The sequence below is a fragment of the Salmo salar genome, chromosome ssa06 (assembly GCF_905237065.1).
Source record: "Salmo salar chromosome ssa06, Ssal_v3.1, whole genome shotgun sequence".
In the NCBI taxonomy this organism is placed as follows: Eukaryota; Metazoa; Chordata; class Actinopteri; order Salmoniformes; family Salmonidae; genus Salmo; species Salmo salar.
Genome location: NC_059447.1, coordinates 33629183 through 33646519, shown reverse-complemented (window position 1 = coordinate 33646519; position 17337 = coordinate 33629183). Strand labels below are relative to the sequence as shown.

The window sequence follows — 17337 nt, the reverse complement described above, 5'->3', positions numbered from 1 at the left end:
TAAAATAGCTCCAGCATCTGCTCCAACTCTATGTGATACTGTCACGTCACGGGCTGCTGTTTTCAGCTGCATAGATGATTCTATGAACCAATCCGGTCTCTCTGTTCCCCCTCTCAGAGTATGGACTGGGAAGCGCTGCTGCAGAGGCGGCTCCCGCCCCCGTTCGTCCCCAACATCAGGGGGAGGGAGGACGTCAGCAACTTTGACGAGGAGTTCACCGCCGAGACCCCCGCCCTCACGCCGCCCCGCGAACGCCGCACCCTCTCCCGCAAGGACCAGGACTGCTTCAAAGACTTTGACTACGTCTCTGACCTCTGCTAAGGGTCAAGGTCAGACTCTCCCTTTAGACTGTGTGTGGAGCTGACGAGGGACTCTGCACTGCGAGAGGGATGTTACCAGGAGAGGCTTACTGCTGTTCTGTCCTGTCTGAACTGTGAAGAGGCAGAAGAAAGTTACGGGAGGATGTGAATGCGTGCTGCGGAGATACATTGTCAGGGATCTACTGACCTCTAATGGATTTCCCGAGGGCCTTTTATCGGATGATACATGAAGATAATCCGGATGATGTAATGCTCAGTGGATGAGTGCTGGGGCACAGTGTCTGTGCAGCATAGCAACACTGGAACTGAGTGACGTTTTATTTCCCTATAGAAAGTAATGGAGCCCACTTAAAAGATGAAAAGGATATTCTCTGTAGAAGACAGTACAGTTGGTACAGGGATCATCAGATATGATTACTCTCAAATTGACCTCTCTCTATTGCCTCTCTGCCTGCTATCTCTCCTCTCCCTTTATCGTTTGAGGCTGCTTACTGTTTCTGTGTGTAACTTCTGATCCTGCCTCAGTCTGTTCCCATTGCTGTCATCTAGAGTCCTGCACCTCTCATAAATCACCACAGGGGGGAGCCATAGAAAAGGTCAAAAGTGTTCCAGAGAAATTGAGATGACCAAGTGGGGTGCAGATTCAGTGTATGACGAATGTCAAGGGATGCTAGTGAGGATGATGAGGGTGGAAGGATGAGGGTTGAGGTGTTTTTCTGTGTTTGTGCTGGGTCCTCACCATGTCATGTTACCCCTCATCTTCAAATGGGATACTCCTCTACTCTCCCCGCTCGGTACGGGTTTTATCCTCAATCATTTAGAATTATTTTGAAATAGTTTTCTGTGATATTTTTTTTTGTTTCTTTCTGGTGTTTGATTTGTCAATCATGCCGATGTTCTGTCTGGAATTGTGACTTAGTAAAAATGTGAACCCAATGGACTGACTCACAGCTTTGTGACTCTTCAGCCCAATTACCATTCAGCCAGCTACATTAGCAGGAATTATTTTTCAGTATGGTGATTTAAACCTACAACATGAGTACAGTAGTGTATATTGTTTATGGATTGTCTCACACAATCCAAACTACTATAACTAAAGTTGTTTGTCATCCAGGATTGTTTGAACTCCTTTCAGAGCAATGTTCCGTTGATTATGCTGAGTAATAGGAGAACAGAGCAGAGTGTGCTGCACATCACCAGACACTGTTAGCAGTAGCGGGTACACCATGAAGACACTATCAGTCCTAATGGGCCAAACACATCTACAGCAGGGCCTTTTCTTTTCCATCATTGTGTGTGTGTGTGTGTGTGTGTTCTCTCCAGGTCAGAAACACACTGGAATTTGGAGTCTCTCTGCTGTAGATTCACATAAGCAATAAATGACTAGGCCTAAGATCAACGTAATTCAATATAATAAAATGAATGAGAATGAAACAGTCAGCATAGCAGGGCCTCCATAGTGGTGCAGCGGTCTGAGGCACTGCATCGCAATGCTAGAGGCGTCACTACAGACCCGGGTTCGTTCCCAGGCTGTGTCACAACCGGCCGTGATCGGGACTCCCATTGGGCGGCGCACAATTGGCCCAGCGTTGACCGGGTTAGAGAGGGTTTGGCTTTACTTGGCTCATCGCGCTTTAGCGACTCCTTGTGGCGGGCCGGGTGCCTGCAGTTGCAATGTCTCAGGGTTTCCTCCGACACATTGATGCGGGCGGGTGTTAAGAAACACGGTTTGGCGGTTCATGTTTCGGAGGACGCATGACTCGACCTTTGCCTCCCGAGCCCGTTGGGGAGTTGCAGCGATGAGACAAGATCGAAATTGGGGAGAAAAAGGGGTAAAATACAACAAATTAAAGTCATCAAAGCCCAGCGTGGTATGTCATCACAGAGCAATAGTTACAGCAGTGCTCAGTGATCTCAGGGGGCTGGAACTATGTCTGAAACAGAGAGTACCAGCAAGAAAGTAGACAAAGACTGTGACACAGTGGGCCACCAGTGCAGGTAGGTGTAGAGATGGTGACATATGGCATGGACAAAGAAAGAGGAGCGACACTGGCACCCTGAAGAGAACAGAGCTGAGTCTGATACTGTACAGCAGGAGAGGATGTGGTCCCATTGTTATTATTCAATGTGCTAATGACAATACTGTGCCCTGGAGAAGAGGAACAGGAGAATGAAAGGCAGAGAGGGAATAATGTATCAGATTATCATTTTGATGCAGATAAGGAAACAAAAGAGAGACAGGGAACATCATTGTAGATTAATAAAAAGGGAGAAAAGATGCGGAGGGGGTGGGGTTAGATGAGGAGAGATGAATGTGTTGATGGTGTGTGGAGAGATGAATGTGTTGATGGTGTGTGTGGAGAGATGAATGTGTTGATGGTGTGTGTGTGGAGAGATGAATGTGTTGATGGTGTGTGTGAAGATTGTGTTGATGGTGTGTGGAGAGATGAATGTGTTGATGGTGTGTGTGGAGAGATGAATGTGTTGATGGTGTGTGTGGAGAGATGAATGTGTTGATGGTGTGTGGAGAGATGAATGTGTTGATGGTGTGTGGAGAGATGAATGTGTTGATGGTGTGTGTGGAGAGATGAATGTGTTGATGGTGTGTGGAGAGATGAATGTGTTGATGGTGTGTGTGGAGAGATGAATGTGTTGATGGTGTGTGTGGAGAGATGAATGTGTTGATGGTGTGTGTGGAGAGATGAACGTGTTGATGGTGTGTGTGGAGAGATGAACGTGTTGATGGTGTGTGTGGAGAGGGGGCACTCAAGCAGTGGGAGTGAGGGGGTCAGGGTGTTCCTGGAACACACTGCTCTCCTCCCTCTTTCTAGCCCTAACCCTCACTCCTTCCTTGCCTCCCATCTTCACTGGAGCCTAGTTTAAAAGGAGTGGCTTCTACAAAGATCTCTCTCTCTCTCTCTCTCTCTCTCTCTCTCTCTCTGTCTCTGTCTCTGTCTCTCTGTGTGTAAGGCACACTATAGCAGTCTAGGACACCATGGGCAGTGAAGACCAACATGGCCTTACAAGGAACAGAGACCAAAAATAACTGCATTATTGTTAGAACCAGGTTGAATGTTTGAATGTGGAAAAATATGTGAATGTCACCGATCCAGAAAATATGCTTAACGCAGTGACAAACAGGTCTAGATAAAGAGCATCAAATCAAATCAAATCAAATTTATTTATATAGCCCTTCGTACATCAGCTGATATCTCAAAGTGCTGTACAGAAACCCAGCCTAAAACCCCAAACAGCAAGCAATGCATGTGAAAGAAGCACGGTGGCTAGGAAAAACTCCCTAGGAAAAACTCCCTAGAAAGGCCAAAAACCTAGGAAGAAACCTAGAGAGGAACCAGGCTATGAGGGGTGGCCAGTCCTCTTCTGGCTGTGCCGGGTGGATATTATAACAGAACATGGTCAAGATGTTAAAATGTTCATAAATGACCAGCATGGTCAAATAATAATAATCATAGTAGTTGTCGAGGGTGCAACAAGCATGTCCGGTGAACAGGTCAGAACAGTTGAAACTGGAGCAGCAGCACGGCCAGGTGGACTGGGGACAGCAAGGAGTCATCATGCCAGGTAGTCCTGAGGCATGGTCCTAGGGCTCAGGTCCTCCGAGAGAAAGAAAGAAAGAAAGAAAGAAAGAAAGAAAGAAAGAAAGAAAGAAAGAAAGAAAGAAAGAGAGAAAGAGAGAATTAGAGAGAGCATATTTAAATTCACACAGGACACCGGATAAGACAAGAGAAATACTCCAGATGTAACAGACTGACCCTAGCCCCCCGACACATAAACTACTGCAGCATAAATACTGGAGGCTGAGACAGGAGGGATCAGGAGACACTGTGGCCCCATCCGATGAAACCCCCGGACAGGGCCAAACAGGCAGGATATAACCCCACCCACTTTGCCAAAGCACAGCCCCCACACCACTAGAGGGATGTCTCCAACCACCAACTTACCGTCCTAAGACAAGGCCGAGTATAGCCCACAAAGATCTCCGCCACGGCACAACCCAAGGGGGCCCCCAGGGGGCCAACCCAGACAGGAAGACCACGTCAGTGACTCAGCCCACTCAAGTGACGCAACCCTCCCATGGACGGCATGGAAGAACACCAGTACGCCAGTGACTCAGCCCCTGTAATAGGGTTAGAGGCAGAGAATCCCAGTGGAGAGACTGAGTCTGCGTCTCTCACATGGGTAGGCAGACTATTCCATAAAAATGGAGCTCTATAGGAGAAAGCCCTACCTCCAGCCGTTTGCTTAGAAATTCTAGGGACAATTAGGAGGCCTGCGTCTTGTGACCGTAGCGTACGTGTAGGTATGTACGGCAGGACCAAATCGGAAAGATAGGTAGGAGCAAGCCCATGTAATGCTTTGTAGGTTAGCAGTAAAACCTTGAAATCAGCCCTTGCCTTAACAGGAAGCCAGTGTAGGGAGGCTAGCACTGGAATAATATGATCACATTTTTTGGTTCTAGTCAGGATTCTAGCAGCCGTATTTAGCACTAACTGAAGTTTATTTAGTGCTTTATCCGGGTAGCCGGAAAGTAGAGCATTGCAGTAGTCCAGCCTAGAAGTAACAAAAGCATGGATTAATTTTTCTGCGTCATTTTTGGACAGAAAGTTTCAGATTTTTGCAATGTTACATAGATGGAAAAAAGCTGTCCTTGAAACAGTCTTGATATGTTCTTCAAAAGAGAGATCAGGGTCAGATAACGCTCCTTCACAGTTTTATTTGAGACGACTGTACAACCATCCAGATTAATTGTCAGATTCAACAGAAGATCTCTTTGTTTCTTGGGACCTAGAACAAGCATCTCTGTTTTGTCCGAGTTTAAAAGTAGAAAGTTTGCAGCCATCCACTTCTTTATGTCTGAAACACAGGCTTCTAGCGAGGGCAATTTTGGGGCTTCACCATGTTTCATTGAAATGTACAGCTGTGTGTCGTCCGCATAGCAGTGAAATTTAACATTATGTTTTCGAATGACATCCCCAAGAGGTAAAATATATAGTGAAAACAATAGTGGTCCTAAAACGGAACCTTGAGGAACACCGAAATTTACAATTGATTTGTCAGAGGACAAACCATTCACAGAGACAAACTGATATCTTTCTGACAGATAAGATCTAAACCAGGCCAGAACTTGTCCATGTAGACCAATTTGGGTTTCCAATCTCTCCAAAAGAATGTGGTGATCGATGGTATCAAAAGCGGCACTAAGATCTAGGAGCACGAGGACAGATGCAGAGCCTCGGTCTGACGTCATTAAAAGGTCATTTACCACCTTCACAAGTGCAGTCTCAGTGCTATGATGGGGTCTAAAACCAGACTGAAGCGTTTCGTATACATTGTTTGTCTTCAGGAAGGCAGTGAGTTGCTGTGCAACAGCTTTTTCAAAAATTTTTGAGAGGAATGGAAGATTCGATATAGGCCGATAGTTTTTTATAATTTCTGGGTCAAGATTCGGCTTTTTCAAGAGAGGCTTTATTACTGCCACTTTTAGTGAGCTTGGTACACATCCGGTGGATAGAGAGACGTTTATTATGTTCAACATAGGAGGGCCAAGCACAGGAAGCAGCTCTTTCAGTAGTTTAGTTGGAATAGGGTCCAGTATGCAGCTTGAGGGTTTGGAGGCCATGATTATTTTCATCATTGTGTCAAGAGATATAGTACTAAAACACTTTAGTATCTCCCTTGATCCTAGGTCCTGGCAGAGTTGTGCAGACTCAGGACAATGGAGCTTTGGAGGAATACCCAGATTTAAAGAGGAGTCCGTAATTTGCTTTCTAATGATCATGATCTTTTCCTCAAAGAAGTTCATAAATGTATTACTGCTGAAGTGAAAGCCATCCTCCATTTGCGAATGCTGCTTTTTAGTTAGCTTTGCGACAGTATCAAAAAGAAATTTCGGGGTACCCTAGATGCAACTGCATCTAGGGTATTGCGCAAGGTTAAATTGAGTTCCTCGGTTAGGTGGTTAACTGATTTTTGTCCTCTGACGTCCTTGGGTAGGCAGAGGGAGTCTGGAAGGGCATCAAGGAATCTTTGGGTTGTCTGAGAATTTATAGCATCAGGTTGCTACACATCAATGTCACCAACGTGGCCTGCTGAAGGCCCTACAGCTCAAATGCCCCTGCAGCATGTTCTTCAAGCCTGCCAGTCCAATGTACTCTGATCTCTTTACTTAAGAAACCAGGACAGATAAGTGGTTGTTGGAGCAATAGTGGGCCTTTCACTAGCAATGGTGCATAGAGAGACGAGTGCATGCAATTATAGATATCTGCCCTGGCTTGGTCTGCCTCAGAGTCCCACTCACATTAACCATCCTCATACACTTTGTCTGCATTTCCATTTGGCTCTTTCCTGGTTGTCTCAACATTTTTGCGCTGTGTTCATTAGTGGTAAAGCAAACATTTTTAAATATGTCTGGCAGTACCTCAGTACCTCTTGACTGAAACATCAGTCATCACTCAAAACATTTAGGGCCATTTAATTACCAAATATTAGGTTTTAGTGGAGAATTCTGATTTGGGATTGGACGATCTGGCCTGTATCCAAGGAGGTAATAGTGCTCCATTCTATCTGGACTCTGTCAAGACTGGTTCACTCTTTCCACTTTTCAGAAACCACCCACTCACAAAATTACACTTTTAAGTAGAGTTTTGGGCCAATAGCGTCAATCCCCAATGTCGAAGTAGACCTATACAGTAAATCAAGGAGAGGTGAAATGTATAATTCAATTGACTCTACTGAAGTTATCTTAACCCTCAACAGAGTGATACATTCCCTGGAGTTAGTGCTGATAACTGGAGTTAATTGGGACTGTATATTTTGAACTCCTTTAAGAGTAAACAGAGACAGGGAGTTAAAACTACAGAGTATCTACAGATGTCATATTTCTCAGCATGCTCTGTTGCAGGTCAATTTTTACAAATGGTTTGTTTCAATGTGTGTTTTCGCGTGTACATTGATTGTTTTTGATCTAATGCTACTCAATGATATGTAACATGCATTTTCCTAAACTAATCTGTAAGTGTTTGGGTTTATGTCTGGACATCCTCTCTCTTAAATGGATGCCACTAGAGATTGGATGTCACATTGCAAGCCACCATAATATGACACATTAAGAAATATGCAAATGAGACTTTACACCCTTATACAGTAGGGAGAACAAGTATTTGATACACTGCCGATTTTGCAGGTTTTCCTACTTACAAAGCATGTAGAGGTCTGTAATTTTTATCATAGGTACACTTCAACTGTGAGAGACGGAATCTAAAACAAAAATCCACAAAATCACATTGTATGATTTTTAAGTAATTAATTAGCATTTTATTGCATGACATAAGTATTTAATCACCTACCAACCAGTAAGAATTCCGGCTCTCACAGACCTGTTAGTTTTTCTTTAAGAAGCCCTCCTGTTCTCCACTCATTACCTGTATTAACTGCACCTGTTTGAACTCGTTACCTGTATAAAAGACACCTGTCCACACACTCAATCAAACAAACTCCAACCTCTCCACAATGGCCAAGGCCAGAGAGCTGTGTAAGGACATCAGGGATAAAATTGTAGACCAGCACAAGGCTGGGATGGGCTACAGGACAATAGGCAAGCAGCTTGGTGAGAAGGCAACAACTGTTGGCGCAATTATTAAAAAATGGAAGAAGTTCAAGATAACGGTCAATCACCCTCGGTCTGGGGCTCCATGCAAGATCTCACCTCGTGGGGCATCAATGATCACGAGGAAGGTGAGGGATCAGCCCAGAACTACACAGCAGGACCTGGTCAATGACCTGAAGAGAGCTGGGACCACAGTCTCAAAGAAAACCATTAGTAACACAATACGCCGTCATGGATTAAAATCCTGCAGCGCACGCATGGTCCCCCTGCTCAAGCCAGCGCATGTCCAGGCCCGTCTGAAGTTTGCCAATGACCAGCTGGATGATCCAGAGGAGGAATGGGAGAAGGTCATGTGGTCTGAGACAAAAATAGAGCTTTTTGGTCTAAACTCCACTCGCCGTGTTTGGAGGAAGAAGAAGGATGAGTACAACCCCAAGAACACCATCCCAACCGTGAAGCATGGAGGTGGAAACATCATTCTTTCGGGATGCTTTTCTGCAAAGGGGACAGGACGACTGCACCGTATTGAGGGGAGGATGGATGGGGCCATGTATTGCGAGATCTTGGCCAACAACCTCCTTCCCTCAGTAAGAGCATTGAAGATGGGTCGTGGCTGGGTCTTCCAGCATGACAACGACCCGAAACACACAACCAGGGCAACTAAGGAGTGGCTCCGTAAGAAGCATCTCAAGGTCCTGGAGTGGCCTAGCCAGTCTCCAGACCTGAACCCAATAGAAAATCTTTGGAGGGAGCTGAAAGTCTGTATTGCCCAGCGACAGGCCCAAAACCTGAAGGATCTGGAGAAGGTCTGTATGGAGGAGTGGGCCAAAATCCCTGCTTCAGTGTGTGCAAACCTGGTCAAGAACTACAGGAAACATATGATCTCTGTAATTGCAAACAAAGGTTTCCGTACCAAATATTAAGTTCTGCTTTTCTGATGTATCAAATACTTATGTCATGCAATAAAATGCAAATTAATTACTTAAAAATCATACACTGTGATTTTCTGGATTTTAGATTCCGTCTCTCACAGTTGAAGTGTACCTATGATAAAAATTACAGACCTCTACATGCTTTGTAAGTAGGAAAACCTGCAAAATCGGCAGTGTATGAAATACTTGTTCTCCCCACTGTACCTCAAATGGTACCATATAAACCCCAAAATAGTGTTGTTTGACTACATAGGAGTTGAATTAACTCTTGCGATTGTATTGAGAGGAAACGTCACTCTAAATTAACTCTAGAATACTGAACAACTCTGCAGAGATAAAAAATTATATTTTGAATTAATACTGTACATAGTGAAACCCAATGAAGCAGAGTTAAATATCAACACTAAATTGAGCATACACAACTCTGAAAAAATAACTCTATTGGCAGAGTAGGTTTTACATTCTTTTCTGGTCAAATCCCTAAACCCTGAGTCGACTTAGGAAATAGAGGCGCTGTTGAACTCTGCAGCAGACACTCTACTTGGACCTTCCAGTTCAGTACATTGTCCATGTGTGCACCCAGCTACTTGTAGGAACTAAGCTGTGCTATGTTAGCATTGTGGACAACCACAGGCAGGTGGTTGCCAACAGATTTGGGGTCAAACACCATCTCCTCTGTTTTCTTTACATTGAGGATAAGATGTTCATCACACCACTTGACAAACCTTTGAATCTCTGACCTGTACACGGTAGTATCAGCATCTTTATACATCAGACCAAGGATGGCGGTATCATCAGAAAACTTGACAATATAGGTATCAGGATTACTACTAGTGTATTCATTTGTGTACAGTATGAATAAGATGGGCGAACTCCCACAACCCTGCGGGCCCCCGTGCTAATGTCTCTAGCCTCAGAGAGGATACTGTTAACACTAACCTGTTGAGTACGGCTAGTCAGGAATGAGTGGTACCACCTTATGATACAGGGGTTAACACCTGTCTGCTTTAATTGACTGAGTAGGACATGTGGCTGTATTGTGTTAAACGCTGAACTGAAATCATGAAATAACAGTGTAGCATAGGCCTTGGGGTTTTCCAGATGCTTAACAATGAGATGCACTATGGTGTTGATTGCATTATCTTGTCTCACAACTTTGCTTATAGGCAAATTGCTAAGGATGTAACACAGGGTTCACATCTGAACGGAGCTCGCACACCATGATCTTTTGCCTTATTCTTACAGGTGTGCTTGAAGACTCATTGAAGACAAGTATAGGGTTGATTTCCAACCTATGAACACTCAATAACAATGGAGCCAATCACATTATCACACTCAACAGAGAAGTCATGTACAGCAAATCTTGTATAAAAAAAACATTTAATTAATTGCCTTTGGTCAGCTCATCTGGTGTGTGCAAGGATTTCTTTTGCAGGGTTCATGTTGGTGATTGTTCTCATCAACTCCCACAGTTTTTTGGAGTTCTTTGTAAGGAACTATTTGTTCCCACTGATTCCATGTGTTGTTTCCTTGTCTCTTTGAGAATTTGGTTGAGCTCCTTTTCCACACATTTCAGTTGTTGTTGGTCCTTGTTTTTGATGTAGGGTGTGTTGTTTGGGTATGCCTTTTGTCTTTTGGGGTATCAGAGTCAACACAGAAATGTATGTAGTCTGTGACAACCTGTGCTGACTTGTGCATGTCTAACTCATGAAAAATGTCTCAATCTGGACACAAAAAAACATCCCTTAAGTGATTCTATACTGTTCTCATTCCAGACGTTCACAGATTTCACAAGGGGTTTACTGCTCTTAAGAGCTGTACGGTAGGTGGGAATGAGCTGGACAGTGTTGTGATCAAGTTAGACAGGGGTGTTTTGGCTCTAGCTGTGTAAAGGAGATTGATGATGTACTGAGAGCTCCAAGTGAACAGAGAACCTAGCCGGCAAGAAAAGGACGGCTATGGAAGGAAAAATACATTTTCTATTCATACAAAGGTGGAAATTAAAGAAGGCCTGACTGAGACTGAAAAGTGAGTTGGTTAGGACAAAAACAAGTCAGCAATGGTGATGTTTTCCCTCTGTGGAAAGGGTTCTACATGGATCCTAAAAGGGTTCTACCTGGAACCAAAAAGGGTTCTTCAAAGCGTTCTCCTATTGGGACAGCCGAAGAACCCTTTTAGGTTCTACAGTACATAGTGTATGTTCACATAAATTGCAGCAAAGACTGGAATTTTCATTTCATTTCCGTGGCCATACTTCTTTTCATAGATAGATTGCATGTCTGCTCATTTAATTCAAAAGCTACCTTCATAATATTTGACAGACATCATTTACCAACTGGGGTCATTTTTACCCCAAGAAGAAACTATTGGAAAAAGCATCAATCACAGCAAAATATCAACTTATGTTTTATCAAAACATCATAAAAAAATGTATACATGTTATCTGAAATAAAAGATGACCAGAATAGACCGTTATTTTAGCAAAATTACAGTTAATCAGCATATTCTGTCAAACATATATATGCATTTTTCCTTTATAAAATGTGCAGCTTTTTCCAAAGTACAATCTACATTAGTACTAAAAATTAAATTTACCGTCATTTAATTATAGTATCATTTAGTTTCTGAATTTTTAAGTAAACATTAATTGTGTCATATTTATGTGGTCAAAATTATCATATTTTAAAGGGGCAGTACACCAACATTTTAAATATAAAACATTTTATTGACAAAAAGGATTCAATTCACTTCAAAAAGTGATTCTGAGAGACAATGACCAAAACTATTGCAAAAAGCATGCCCACATCTAAGTCACTACAAACCAAAGTATATAGCACCAAAATATACTTCCAAGTTGCACATATAGAATATTGGAGGATATTATAGGAATTCTGGTATTTATATCACATTTTCAGTAGAATAAGTATTTTTCGGAGAATACACACCAATACAACACTATGTGTACATTTAGAGGGTAGCTGGTTTCTGTATTATAGTTTTACCAAGTATTCATACCACTGACAGACTTTTATCAGCTGTTTTGACAACTAAGCATGTATGTGGTCTTACCTAGTTAAAACCATTTGTAACCATAGGCCCTAAAGTAACTACATTTTGGAGAATACACACCAATGCAGCTCTCTATGTAGATTCAGAGCCTATCCGAGTTCTGTATTTCAGTTCTATCAACTATTGATACCATTGCCAGACCTTGTATACCTTCGGCAAATTTTCTATATAAAAGATAAGGTCATTTAGGTTTTGAACACGGTCATATGATGCGTGGTATAGAAAAGTTACATCTTAGGAGAGTACATGGGGAGCTGCAGATGGTCTGTCTATCTGGTCGAAGTCCCTGATACAGGTCCCCCTCCACTCTCTGGTGGTATGGTTAACAGGTCCCCCTCCACTCTCTGGTGGTATGGTTAACAGGTCCCCCTCCACCCTCTGGTGGTATGGTTAACAGGTCCTCCTCCACCCTCTGGTGGTATGGTTAACAGGTCCCCCTCCACCCTCTGGTGGTATGGTTAACAGGTCCCCCTCCACTCTCTGGTGGTATGGTTAACAGGTCCCCCTCCACTCTCTGGTGGTATGGTTAACAGGTCCCCCTCCACCCTCTGGTGGTATGGTTAACAGGTCCCCCTCCACCATCTGGTGGTATGGTTAACAGGTCCCCCTCCACCATCTGGTGGTATGGTTAACAGGTCCCCCTCCACCCTCTGGTGGTATGGTTACCTTGTTATTATGTCTCCAGAGAAACCTAGATTCAAATAAAGGTCCTATTTATCTAATTACTATAGGCAGAAGTATATGTTTTTGGCTGAGGTCAAAATTATCCCAAATTACTTACATTTTTAAATAGTCCATATTGATACAGAAACACTAAACAATTATTTAGATTTGTTAAGAACAACTTGATTGACAAAGTCATAAAACATTTGAAGAATGTAATAAACAAACTTTGGGCTGTAATAACAAAAATATGCCCCTGGGGTCAAAATGGCCCCAGTTGGTAGCTTAGGAGTTAAAAGACTGATCTATTCTCAGACTGATCTGGAGAGAGTAGAGTACAACTTGACCAAAGAAAAATAACTTTAGAAATTGTTGTCCACAGAACAAACATACTAATTTCCCCATGATACATTTACATTTAGATTGAATATGAAATACTGTACTGGACAGCCTGGAAACATTGTTATTTATTTCAGATAAAAAATATATGTATCTGGGACATAAATCAACCAGAAAACATATCAGTAATAATATATCCAACAACAATTTCATGGCATGAAATAAGAGTTTCCCTGAAAAACAGAATTGAGCAAAGAGGACCTGAAAATGCATATTAAACACAATCATTACATTATGCATCTTGAGTACTTTCTGAATTCTTTCTGAACTTTCTCTATTTGGATAGAAATCTGTGTAATTTCACCCACACTTCCAAGAAAATATATGTTAGCCTACACAGTAAAAAAAAAAAAAAATCCAGAAGGACAAGAAATGTAGCTAATGTGTGAACATTGGTTCACTCAACAATCTTTGCTCATAGTGATATGAATGTATCAAAACTTGTTGAGTGGAATTACTAATTAATGTTTGCCTTTGGAAGGCAACACTGTATGTTGGTTCAGCTACATGCCCAAATGTTGAGCAAACACACAATCCTATTGCATTGATTCACATTTGTATGGTGAATCAACAAACTCTGCTTAAAAAGTGAGCTGAATTTGAACAAGCTTGTTGTGTAAAATTACAAATGTATGTTTGCTCAAAACTACTCAAACCCATTTCCCAGCATGCTCTATCGCAGGTTGATTTTCAGAATTGTTTGTTTCAATACCTGTGTTTTTGCATTGATTGGTTGATTAATCGTATAATCTTTTGCTACACAAACATAAATAACATACATTTTTCTAAACTAATCCAAGCTGTTAGTAGTCTCAATAATTAATCTTCCATACGCCTACCCTGGCCATCATTCTCAATGCAGTTTGCGGGTAAATAAAGGTTCCAATTGTTGGATATCCTCACTCTGGCTGGATTCTAAAAGGGATTAACCAAAACTTTGCAAGCCAGAATGTGACTTGCAGGCTTAATACAGCCTATAAACCAGGAGTTTCAGGCCACTGTGTTAGGGTGTAACTAGGCCCTCAAAGAAAAGCCTTATGATGTCAGGGGCGAAAATCTGATATCAACTTTGGAGGGGACAATTACATGAAATTTTCTCAAGAGCAATTCCTGAGGGGGACACCAAAAGTAGTGCTGTAACACATAGCCTACATTGTAATATGGTAAATGTATATTGAGGAACCAAAGAAATAAGGTGTTTGCCGTACTCCTAACTACCGGTACCCAAAACTACACAACTAATCACAACAGCAATACCATTGCCTTTAACAAATCTTAGTTCAGTCACCAGTTTAAGTTGAGAGTGGGGGTATCCATGGCATTTTCCAATTATGTTCCTGTTTTACAAGTCAAAAAAATGGAGAACCTTTCATAATGTTGCCAAACAAACTTACCTGAGACTCCCTGTCTCTGCCAGTCTGTCCCTGCATATCTGTCCCCAACTCTGCTGTCTGTGTGCCATCTGTTGCCTGCTCTGCCTAATGACATCATTGTGAAACATTTCCATTAGAATTTCATTTCTTTCTTATGAACATTTTATCAACTAGTCTTTGAGATATTAGGCTACTAGGGTTCTTACTATGCGTTTTGGTGTATTGAAAAATACTCTGATGTCCGTCTTTTATTTTTCTGCCATTTTTCTACCTGGCTGGCTGGCTGGCTACACACACAGTGTGTAGGTTATTTACAGTAGGAGATGGGCTTCTATCATCTTCAATCATTCTATTTGGGCTTCGATCTAAAAGGTAGCTAGCAAATGTGAAACGGATTAAAATGACAAGAGTTGACAGCTGTATGAGTTCACCATTTACACAACATATGCTGCAACCTTTTGTAATTTTAATAGTTTGTTTCATATTGGCTGGCTTCCAACAATAGCTGAATTTGCAAAGCTAGCGAGCACCAATTCAGTTTCAGTGGTGTTTGCTATAATCTTTGCTACCCGGGTTAACTTCTCTAGGGCCGGTGGGACGAAATCGTCCCACCTACGTAACAGCCAGTGGAATCCTGTGGCGCGTTATTCAAATACCTTAGAAATGCTATTACTTCAATTTCTCAAACATATGACTATTTTACACCATTTTAAAGACAAGACTCTCGTTAATCTAACCACACTGTCCGATTTCAAAAAGGCTTTACAACGAAAGCAAAACATTAGATTATGTCAGCAGAGTACCCAGCCAGAAATAATCAGACACCCATTTTTCAAGCTAGCATATAATGTCACAAAAACCCAGAAGACAGCTAAATGCAGCACTAACCTTTGATGATCTTCATCAGATGACACACCTAGGACATTATGTTATACAATACATGCATGTTTTGTTCAATCAAGTTCATATTTATATCAAAAAACAGCTTTTTACATTAGCATGTGACGTTCAGAACTAGCATACCCCCCGCAAACTTCCGGTGAAATTACTAAATTACTCACGATAAACGTTCACAAAAAGCATAACAATTATTTTAAGAATTATAGATACAGAACTCCTCTATGCACTCGATATGTCCGATTTTAAAATAGCTTTTCGGTGAAAGCACATTTTGCAATATTCTAAGTAGATAGCCCGGCATCACAGGGCTAGCTATTTAGACACCCAGCAAGTTTAGCATTCACCAAAGTCAGATTTACTATAAGAAAAATGTTATTACCTTTGCTGTCTTCGTCAGAATGCACTCCCAGGACTTTTACTTCAATAACAAATGTTGGTTTGGTCCCAAATAATCCATAGTTATATCCAAATAGCGGTGTTTTGTTCGTGCGTTCAAGACACTATCCGAAAGGGTAAAGAAGGGTGACGAGCATGGCGCATTTCGTGACAAAAAAATTCTAAATATTCCATTACCGTACTTCGAAGCATGTCAACCGCTGTTTAAAATCCATTTTTATGCCATTCTTCTCGTAAAAAAGCGATAATATTCCGACCGGGAATCTGCATTTAGGTAAACAGACGAAAGAAAATAAACCATGAGGTCGACTCGGGCACGCGTCTAAGCCCATTGTCCTCTGATCGGCCACTTGCCAAAAGCGATAATGTGTTTCAGCCAGAGGCTGCCTCGATATCATTCAGCTTTTTCCCGGGCTCTGAGAGCCTATGGGAGCCGTAGGAAGTGTCACGTTACAGCAAAGATCCTCAGTCTTCAATAAAAAGAGCCAAGATGAACAACAACTTGTCAGACTGGCCACTTCCTGTAAGGAATCTTCTCAGGTTTTTGCCTGCCATATGAGTTCTGTTATACTCACAGACACCATTCAAACAGTTTTAGAAACTTTAGGGTGTTTTCTATCCAAAGCCAATAATTATATGCATATTCTAGTTACTGGGCAGGAGTAGTAACCAGATTAAATCGGGTACGTTTTTTATCTGGCCGTGTCAATACTGCCCCCTACCCCCAACAGGTTAAATAAAGGTGAAATAAAATAAATAAATAAAAGTTCACTTGCGACAATTTAGCTTTTGCAACGAGACCATTAAATATATTTAAGACAATGGTAGAAGAGAGTGTAGTTCTGTTCAGTTTGGATTTCAGTTTATCGCTAACCTTATCACAGGGACTTTGAAGCACTAACTTACATCATCTGCATGCTGATTCCATCTTTGACGACGCCACATAAATGGAATAGGTACTAGCTTGCTTAATAGTTCATATTTGCGCGCTAGCTCTGCATATTCAGCTAGTGTGTGTGCGCGATTGACTGGATTAACCTCACTTCAGTTACGTGCATTGAGTGCCTTTCAGACAGTAGATACGACCTCTCTGTTACCTAGCAAACTAAGGAACTGGCAGTGGATCAAACCATTGTGAGGCAAAGGGTGGGGGGGTTGCAATCTTTTGAAACTTAAAAACGCGCTATTAAGTGTCTATAATCAGCACAATTGCTTTCATTGCGTATTATTAATATTATTTAAATTACATAGTTATGTTTCAGTGATATATTGGGGGGGACAAATCATATTTTTCCCAGGATGGGGGGGTCGTGTCCCCCCCGGGATTTCCGCCCCTGTATGATGTATGTAATGTATTGTCATAAAGAGTTTCATTTTACACTGGGAAATATGCAAACAATTGTATGTTGAATCAACTGGAATGTTATTTTGTTGAGCAAACTCACAATCATGTTGCAGCTGGAAGCCTTACAATAGTACATTAAATAAAAATAATGACAGTGTACTTTATGGTCTAATTATTTTTCACCATATCTCATTAATCTCTCTTTCCTTTCCCTCCTCCCTCTGCATTCCTCTCACTTTACCCCTGCCTCTCCAACTTCTCAAGTCCAGCCTTCCGTTCCTATTTATTTACCCTCCCACCATCCCTCCTCTTC

General features: G+C 41.9%; 1 protein-coding gene across 3 annotated transcripts in view; it reads left to right on the top strand.

Moving 5' to 3' along the window:
- LOC106607024 (serine/threonine-protein kinase N1) overlaps window positions 1-1256 on the top strand; it is a 35900-nt gene extending 34644 nt beyond the window's left edge. For all 3 annotated transcript variants that reach the window (XM_014203561.2, XM_014203562.2, XM_014203560.2), the window contains exon 23: window positions 118-1256. In XM_014203561.2, coding sequence (XP_014059036.1) covers window positions 118-321 — 204 coding nt within the window. In that variant the 3' untranslated portion in view covers window positions 322-1256. The remainder of the gene's footprint in view (window positions 1-117) is intronic.
- Window positions 1257-17337: the final 16081 nt, after the last annotated feature.